This window comes from Falco cherrug, chromosome 7, assembly GCF_023634085.1.
Source record: "Falco cherrug isolate bFalChe1 chromosome 7, bFalChe1.pri, whole genome shotgun sequence".
In the NCBI taxonomy this organism is placed as follows: Eukaryota; Metazoa; Chordata; class Aves; order Falconiformes; family Falconidae; genus Falco; species Falco cherrug.
The window spans coordinates 35,685,646-35,694,937 of record NC_073703.1 but is presented as its reverse complement, the minus strand read 5'-3'; the positions used below and the strand labels follow the sequence as shown (position 1 = coordinate 35,694,937).

General features: G+C 40.6%; 1 protein-coding gene across 1 annotated transcript; it reads right to left on the bottom strand.

The window, feature by feature from the left end:
* Positions 1 to 249: 249 nt before the first annotated feature.
* On the bottom strand, positions 250 to 5,005 carry ATP5MJ (ATP synthase membrane subunit j). The gene is made up of 4 exons (XM_055716483.1): positions 4,858 to 5,005; positions 3,140 to 3,263; positions 1,328 to 1,348; positions 250 to 447 (listed from the first exon to the last, which is right to left on the bottom strand). Exons 2-4 carry the CDS (start codon positions 3,261 to 3,263, stop codon positions 422 to 424), a joined length of 171 nt encoding a protein of 56 aa, XP_055572458.1. The 5' UTR covers positions 4,858 to 5,005; the 3' UTR covers positions 250 to 421.
* Positions 5,006 to 9,292: the final 4,287 nt, after the last annotated feature.

The window sequence follows — 9,292 nt, the reverse complement described above, 5'->3', positions numbered from 1 at the left end:
ATTAAGTGACATTTTAAAAGTAAATGGAGTATTTCAAAAGTTTTAGCCAAAATGGTATCATTAGGGGGAAAAAGGGGGAAAAAAGGCTTTATGCTATTTTAAGAAACATTGGCTAATTCTATGAAGAATTTTAGTTATAGAAATACGGTCTTTTTCAAAGCACTAATGGAAAAGTTTAACATGGAACTTGGAAGAGCTGTAGAAAAAAAGTGCTTATTCTATAAATTAGGTTAGCAATACACTCCAGCATACTTTGTCCAACATCTTTAATTCCTTGTTGCTCAGTGGATTTATGCTTTGTCTAATTACAGCAGATGAATCAGGTACAGTTTTAGAATCAACTTCCCTATGGTTGTAACTTGCTTCATTTAAGTAAAGATGATGAACCACCAAATTCATACTCCAAGAAGAGAAGAGGTCTTTAATGATGGCCAGCACCAGAGGACTCTGAAACAAAGACATGATTTAGACTGTTCAAACAGTAGAACAGATCAATTCAGGAATGTAGTTTAGAACCTAGAACAGACAACTGTATCTACATCACAGCACAGGAACTGGCAATTTCAACTGCCCTGTCAAATAAAACAAAACCTTCAAACTACTTACATAAACTCAGCCAACACTAAAAATCCTCTTTTGCAAGTTTTAAAGCACTATTATAGGCAAACATCCATTCTTCCTCAGTTTTGGTATGTTTTTTCCTAAATCAAAGTTTATTTATGCTATTATCCTTAAGTCTTCTGGGCAGTATTTTCACTAATTACACATTTAAGCATGTAAATAATGTTTGCATATATAAATTCAAGTGGGAGCAAATGGGCTACCTATCATTGTGCAGAAAGTTAAGTGAGATGTAGCAGCTCATGAAAAATTAAATTCCAGTGTGATGTTAGAAGAAACTGTCCATAAGTATCTAAATACTATTTCATAGAAGATATAAAAACACAGGTACAAGTTTAAACTTCTTAGTTTCTTGACAGCTAAAATAGCAGCTACTCTTAAGACTGAGATTGAAATTTAAGTAATTCCATTAAATGGTTGTTATTTAGAAGAATTCCTCCCCATGCCCCCCTAGTCAAGGCATACAACTTCCATTCTACTCCTAACACCTATGCAAAGGACAATTAAAGACAGAGATAGTATCTGTGCAGATTCAGATGTTTCTAGGTTATAAAACCATCAATACAACCAAACCTACATATTTTGAAGTAGTTTTAAAACATTTTCTAAATCCCTAACTTAAACCCCAAACTTACATAAAATACGATGAACTAGTTTTTACTGCACTCAAAAAAATACAACAGGGTACTGGATATTTAATACTTACTATCTGCCACTGCTTTTTTGCCTGGAGAAAAAAAAGCAAAAAAAAAGTTGAACAATGACAATTAAAAAACATATGTCCTATTTATTTTTTGCAGATAATTTTCTATTAATTATACTACTTATGATTTGCTTATTTAGCTTGAACAAGATTTAACAAGTGTGCAACATGTACTTTTCCATGGTGTCAGTAAACATTATGTTGATTTTTTAAGTCATTTGTTTTTAGTTAACCACGACTCCATGCATTTAGAGACTGTAGGATCAAGATTCCTACTGTAATCCAAAAGAAACATACACAGAACGATACTTTTACATAATATATGGGTTTATATACACACAACATACTGATGTTAAACTGAAGTGAAAGAATACAGTTTGCTTTAAAATAAGTAAAATAGCTTATTTTACATTCCTGTTGTAATTGTTCTACTAAAATACTGATTCACAGTGATCACACAAAAATATATGGAAAAAAATTCTTCAGAAGCAAGACAGTAATAAGAGGTTGTACAAGCTCCACGCTTGGTAATATTATGAATAAGGCCATGAGCAACCTGATCTAACTTTGATCTAACTAATTAAAGCAGTGGTTTTGGACCAGGTGAGTTCAAGAAATCCCTTCCCATCTAAGTTATTCTAAAATATACTTTTCTATAAATGTATGTATTATTTGCAAAACTGTTCCCCAAACTACGGAAAGGGCTACAACTATTAAAAGCTATTTTCGCTTTAAAATAATGCTTAGCGTACAGTTGCTCCATATCAAGGTTTTGGCCCTTAAAACCCTACACCACCACATCTATTATCTAAATTATAAATAAAAATAAAAGCAGCATGACATGAACACAAACTTTTAAGTCTGTCAATTTTGAATTCTTGAAGTTAAAGCAAAAGTGAAACTACTTTTTTCTTCCTCTGGCTGTTCAACTGCTTATATTTATTTAAGCTTGTAAGTGTAGTGCAACAGTTTTGGATATGCTACGAGTTATTTGGACAAAGCTCAAGTAACGTTGAGGTAACATCATTCAGCTGTTCCCACAGCAAGGGGTTTCCTTCCCTGTCAAGTTTATCTACAGGTTATAAGATTTCATTGTTCATAACAGCTAATAAAGGATTTGACTTGCAACTTTTTCAGCATAGTCCAAATTGAAGAACAGGGCCTTTAAGACACTGTAATCTCTTGTACCCTTCTGTTTTGGGGGACGTGGTCCACTCAAATTTATTATTTTTACATTAGACTTTCTGTTTCTTCCTGTGAGAAAGTGATCCAATGTCATGCAGTAACACACACTTTAATGTTCAATGATGCACCCCCCATTTTGAGGTGCATCAGCCCAAAATAAACCAAGTGCTTTAATTTTCACAAGTTCACATGGGAAAACCTTTTAAAAACTGTATTTTTTTTGCATATTTTGAGAAAAACCTCAAAACCATAGGGATTCTAAAAAAATTTCTAATCAAAGTTAGTTCTAGTTCAGAACAGTCTTACATTCCCCTTTTGTGACAAATCTACAGAAGTCTCTGGCTACATTGCAAGTTAGATGTGTGTTTTTAAGAACAATTCCTACATTACCTGTCTTCATAATGTAGGCACAGTTACACTGGTATTTGAATATTTTGTTAGTGTAACCTTCTACAGTGAGCATATTAAAACTTGTAATTTTTTATAGCAAAGACCTGGCCTTAAGTAACAGTGTTAATTTATTATTTGCTGAATATTTTCAATGAGTGATTTCTAACTGTTAAGGATATTCTCATCTATAAACCATATCTACAAAGTAACACCCGATGAAGACTATAATATATAACTTACCACCATATGAAATCTTGTAATAGACATAAGCAGTTAATGCTACACCAACCCATATTTCTTGGTACACAGTGGTGAAGTACAATTTCATGGCTCTCAATGACTTTGGAAGCATTGCCTGCACCATCTGAAAAGTACAAGAAGTTTTGTCATGGTGAGTTTTGCAACTGTATTCCTACCTGCTATATTTTTAGTATATATATACATATAAATACTTATGTATATACACACTCCTGATACAGATCAGCAGCAGTTTACAGATTAAAAAAAATAATCCCAAACTCGCAAAAATACTTATTCCAAAGCAAAGCGATGAACATTCAGAGTTAAGGTTACAATTTAGGGGCTATAACAGTAAAATATAATAAATTACAGCTGATTAAAGGGTTCCAAGATGACTCAATGGAGCATTTACAGAGTAGCAATATCTAGGCTTCTCTCTCCCTATCAGTGACAGTTTTTAATGTTTCCAGATTCTCTCAGGAAGAAGGCCTCATTCCAGACAAGGCAGAGTGGCTCCTTCCTTGCACTACCAGTTAAGTTTCCCTTTCTCCTCCACAGCTGTCTCTCCCAACATGGTAATTTCTACTCAAAATAGCAAAATGAATGATGTTAAGCTACTGAATTAATGATTTATCATGAATATTTTACTTTCAAAATATGACCCAAGAGAAGAAGCCTATCATTTTTTTCTTTCTGTGCAGCTTTGTTAAACAGAAAACTGCAAGATGTTTTAAAATAAAGCTTACCCTAACTCTCATGCAACATGTTAGTACACATTTGTACCACACTGTGCTGAAATACTACAAGTTCTACTGTCTTTCATACAGCACTTCAATAAAGTCACTATTTATGCTTATTACAAGCCAATGAAGCCAGCTATATATACCTATAGACTATATATATTATAAACCAGAGTCTCAGGAAAGAAAAGCAGATTTAAACCTCTATGAGGTAATGCTTACTTACTGATCTGCCATTAATAAATGCAAAGCATCCTTTGGCAAGCATCAAAGAGAAAAGGATGCAAGGGCAGCCAATGTCAAAACAACTGCAAAAATCTAGATGCTTCTTAAAAGAATGAAAGCATGTCCATAGTAATTATGTATAATTATAGACAAACCCACAATTATCTTTATTTATTCATGGACAGACATTTTAATCCAATTTATTACTGTGGACAGACAACACTGTTTCAGGAAATGTTTCCACCAATACTATTAAGACCACTGCACCTCCCCTAAAGTTCCCAGTATTTGTAGTTTCAGGTAAGTAGTGCCATACTAGCAGTTGTTCTACTACAGCAGAGTATGAGAACACACTGACAAACAAGGAGACTGAATACAAAGGATGGAAAGGATTTTCCCACCACTACAAAACACAGAGCATAAGCAAATGCTATTTCCAACTAACGCCCTACTAAAACCCCGCGCAGATCTTTCCCCAAGGCCTCGGAGGGCCCGACGTCGTTCAGGCCTTCGTTCTGATATCACGAACAAGGGTGAGTTTGCTTCCTCGTTAACCTCCGCGCTACGACCCCACGGCAGCGCCAGGAACCTGCGCCCGCCCGCGGCCTGACCCGCGGCCCCCTCCGCACGGGGAGCGGGCGGGTAACGGCCGAGCTCGAGCGCCGCCGCCCCTCCCCCTTTCCCAGGCCGAACCACAACCATCTCCCCGAGACGCCCCTAAGCGACGCCCGCCTCGCTCGGGCCGAAACTCACCGTTAACGCCGGGAGCGCGGGGGATGCCTCCGAAGGTCACCGAGCACGGACAGCCTCCGTTACCGCCGCGGGGGATGCTGGGAAAGGACGCGCCAAAGAGCGGCGACAGCCGGCCGAGAGAGCCCCCGCCGCCGCCGCGCAGCGCCCCCTACGGCCGCGGAGGACGAGAGCGCCCCCACACCCCGGCTTCGAGGGCCGGCCCCAGGGGCGCGCCGCCGCACCTCACGACCCGGTGTGCGGGGGGAGCGGCCTCGCTCTACACGGAGGTCCCGCCAGGCCCCTGCGCCCCCTCAGCCGCCCCAAGGCTTTGACCGGCTCCCGCAGAGCTCACGTCTCTGCGGAAACCCACACCCGGGCCCAGGGCCCCGCTTCCCACGGTCTTTTGCCCAATCCACACCTCGCTTCTGTTTCCTGAGAAGCAACATAGCGAGTGTCCCGTGTAAGGACAATGCCGGGAAGGGCCTGTTGTGAGTCTTTTTCTAGCGTGTTGCTTAAGAAATCGCTTGTCCCGGAAAAGCAGGAGGCACCCGCTGGGTGAGGGTCAGGAGGGCTGAGGCATCTTCATGCCTGGGGGCCCCTTCCTCCAGGCGACAGGAGGGACAGGGTGGCCGGGGTTCCAGAGGAGCTCTCAGCCATCGTTCCGCGGGCCACGAGGAGGAAACTGACTGCTCCCTGCCTGCCGTGGCCGGGAACGGGGAGAGCGGTGCCCTGCACGGAGCGCAGAGCCAGGCCGAGCTGTGGTGCCGGCAGAGAGCAGCGCTCTGCCCTTGGGTCACGTGCCAGGGGCGGGGCCGAGCCGTCGCGTTCGGGAACTTTCTGAGCACCGAGGGCGCCGACAGCAGTGCGCGTGTGCCAGTGGTGGGGCCGAGCCGCGTCGTGCGGCGGGCGGGAAAAGGGGGGCTGCCGCGGCGGGGGTGCGCGGTGTGTTGTGCCGTGCCTCGCTACATGCCGCTGTCATCTGCGTCATGCTGCAGCAGCTCACTGCGGAGCAGAACAATGTCAAGTTGTTGGGTGAGGAGGCACAGGCTGGCGCTCTCTGTGTTCCCCCCCCCACCGTCCCCCTGGCCCCTTTGCTGCACAGGAGCCGTTAATGGCTGTGGGGTGGGTATGGGGCGCCTGGTCTCTGTTCTTGGTGGCCAGGAGATGCTCCTCACGCCTGAGGTAAAGGGTTGTCTGTGAAGGCGCCTGTGGCCTCCATTCTCGTGTGCGTGCGTGCCTGTGGCCCTGGCTGTGCAGGGCCTTTCCCCAGGGTCTGAGCTGCCTACTCGGGCTCCCCCGAGCTCTGCGTGGGCTTGGGGCGATGCAGCTGTAGGGTTTCAGCCCCTCTCCCTTGGTAATTGAGACTGTAGTCCAGGTGTGGATAGATGTGGCTATGTGGGTTTCATACACCAGTTATTTTCTGAATTGCTACTTATATTTATTGTCTTGTTTGTTACTAGATATGCAACATGTTGGATTTGCTTTCTCTAAGGTGCATTAGTGCTGGTTTGCAATTGTGGCAGCTGCTGTTGAAAAATTGTGGAACAGCATTAGAAAAGACCTGGTTTATTCTGATACAGGTGTATAACTTAGGATTTCTGGTAGTGGTAAGTGATAAATAAAATTATATTCAGGAGTAAACTTGTTTGTTCATTAGGGAATATTCTTATTCATATTCTCATTTAGTATGTTTTTATGCATTTAACTATTAGATCAATGAGCAATACTGATGATTTGGGCTGATAATTTTTTCCCCTCATAGTCCATTACTAGTACTACTGGGTTTTGTTGTGTTTTCAGTGGCTGATTCTTGAATGTCAAATTATTTCACAGTGCATACATTATTTGACCAGTAGTTTTATATGCTATTTGTAACTAAGGACTTCTCATTTATACCAGAGCTTGTCGGGAAATAAACTGCAGAAGTGGGTGTTACCTACCCTATACATTTGTTGGTAAGTTTGTTAGTTATGCTACACGTTGGTGAGAAACTGGTTTACTTACTTGTTCTTTTTTTCCTTCTTCTAAAGTTCCTCTCTAGCCAGCAGTTTTCCAGCAATTACATGTTTTGTTTACAGCAGATGTTCTGTTATTTTCAAACTGAATCTTTCTGTTGCTTCCCTACAGCAACCTCTGTTTTTTCTGAGCAGCAGTTAAGTGGTGTTTTCCTGAATCTACTGCTATGTGTTTTCTAAACTGTGTATGTGCATTGCTCTTGTGACCCATCTGAAGAATTTAAGTTACAGAGTAAAGCTAGTTCAAGGTATATTAGCATGTTGCTCCTTCATTGTGCTTTATTCTCAGATGGCAGAGTCTACAGCCAGGGAGGAGAACTGTATGTATATTTGCATAGCAGCCAGGTACATTTGGTTTTACTAGTGTCTGGATTTTGAAAATGTAAAAATACTTCCCCCAGATGCTGCTTAAACTAGAAGATGGCGTAGCAGTGCATAATAATCAGTATTTAGATCAGGTTTGGTTAGTGTGCCCATGATTGCTATAGAAAAGTGGTTTGTATGCACTTTGATGTACTGAAGTTTTTTTCAAAATTAGTGTGAGGTAGAGTCTACAGTGAGGTGGTTTTTTTCCTGTATGATGTTTAGCAGTGCTGATGTATTTCAGGAACTCACTTAAAAGGGGGTGCGCTGGCTTCTGAGAAAGAATGAACTTTTTGTCTAACAACATCAGATACTCTTGACAGTTCAGCAGAGACTGTTCAGGCGATCAGTTTGGTTTTGCTTCAAGGAAAGGACAAAACTGGCGCATCAAAATATCTGTTCCTCTCATCGTTTAATTAAAAGTACTGCCATTAGCAAGTTCTGAATCTCTGAGAGCTACTGGGTTTTATGCAAATACTTGAAGCTTTCCAGAAGTAACCAGAAATAACGTTATAGGGTTTTTTACAGCTATTTACTGTGAATGTAATTCCTAAACAGAGAATGTACGAGATGTCTGGGACATCTCAGTCTTTATTTAAGTGCCAGTAACATTTCTGTGGTATCTTGAATCCATCTGAGCACCAAGTAATCTAATTAATCTATTAAGTAACACAGGAGAAATTAGCAAGATTCATCAAGCCTAGTGTGCCAAGGCAGAGGTAGATCTTTTATCTTTCATTAGACAGATACGTCTTTCCACTCGGAAGCCTTAGCAGGTAACTGAATTGTTGGGCTCGACAGCAGTGTTAACAGAAGTTATTTTTACAGGTTGGGGTTTTCTCTTTCTCATCTGAGGAAGATAGAGGGAGGGGATATATATCCTAAATAGCCATTTATATAAGCATGGACAGGATTTCTCATCTGTAGACAATTTTTAAGCATAGATGATATGTGCATGTGTGTGCTGCTACAAAATACAAAGAAACTCTGTAAGAAGGTCTGTTTCCTTAATTGTGTTCTGTTTCCACCTGTGCTTCTGTTTCACAGTTCTGGGAGTGTGCTTATGTGTCGAGAGTTTTTGCAAAACTTGAAGAATCTTGAGAAGGTTTAGATTTGGGTAGGAGGTGCTTAAACTTTATTCACTGGCTGCTTACGAAAGTTTGGAGAAAAAATAATTTCTCTTCTTTTGCAGAGGCTGCATGTAACATAATAGTCTATTTTAATAATTCCTTCAAAACTGTTGGTTTGTTTCTTGCGAAAATAAAAATAATTTCTAATTCTTCAAATGCTTATTTATATTTATTTCAAGCTGGATATATGATTATTGATAGAGACTGTATTTCTACTTAGTCTAAAATGATATATAAGAATGTGTTGGATTAATACCAAATTGGTAATGAGGTGTGTTATTGCACATAAATGTGTGTAATAACTATTATTTTACAAAAATGTTACTGAGACTGTCTAATGGAGTGTAAAAGCCTCATGTGTTCCTTGAAAAGAGATTTAGAACAACTTCTAGTCCTTTACCAATGGTGACTCACTTTCCAAGGATTTTAAAATTTCCTTCTTACCTGAACTACCTCTAGAATTCCTCTGCTTAACTGAATGAAATTTGGAACCTTGCATCCTTCCTTGTTATCAAAACACTTGTGATGCACATTTAAAAACTTAAAGGCCTAAGTGTGGAAAAGATGGTTGTTCTCTCTTTGATTTTTTGCATTTCATAGGTGTCGCTTTCACAGAGCTGCCCTTTTTTTTTTAATAGCTAGCTTAGCTGTCTAAAAACATTGTGCTCTCTTTGTTCTACCTGACACCTGTGAAGGTGGGAGACATTGCTGCCCTTTGAAATTACTATCACCTTTCTGTCACTGGAGTGGTTTGTGTCAGCTGCCTGCCTATGTCGGAAGTATCAGTCAGGTTAGTGTAAGGAACAGTTCAGTTTCAGATCAACTCATGCAAATCATGTAGGCCGTAAATAAAAAGTTCTTAAAGAAACAGTTGAATTCTCAGATAGTCATGTTCGGCTGGGACATGATGACTGGCCTACAGCCATGTTATTGCTATATGATATAATT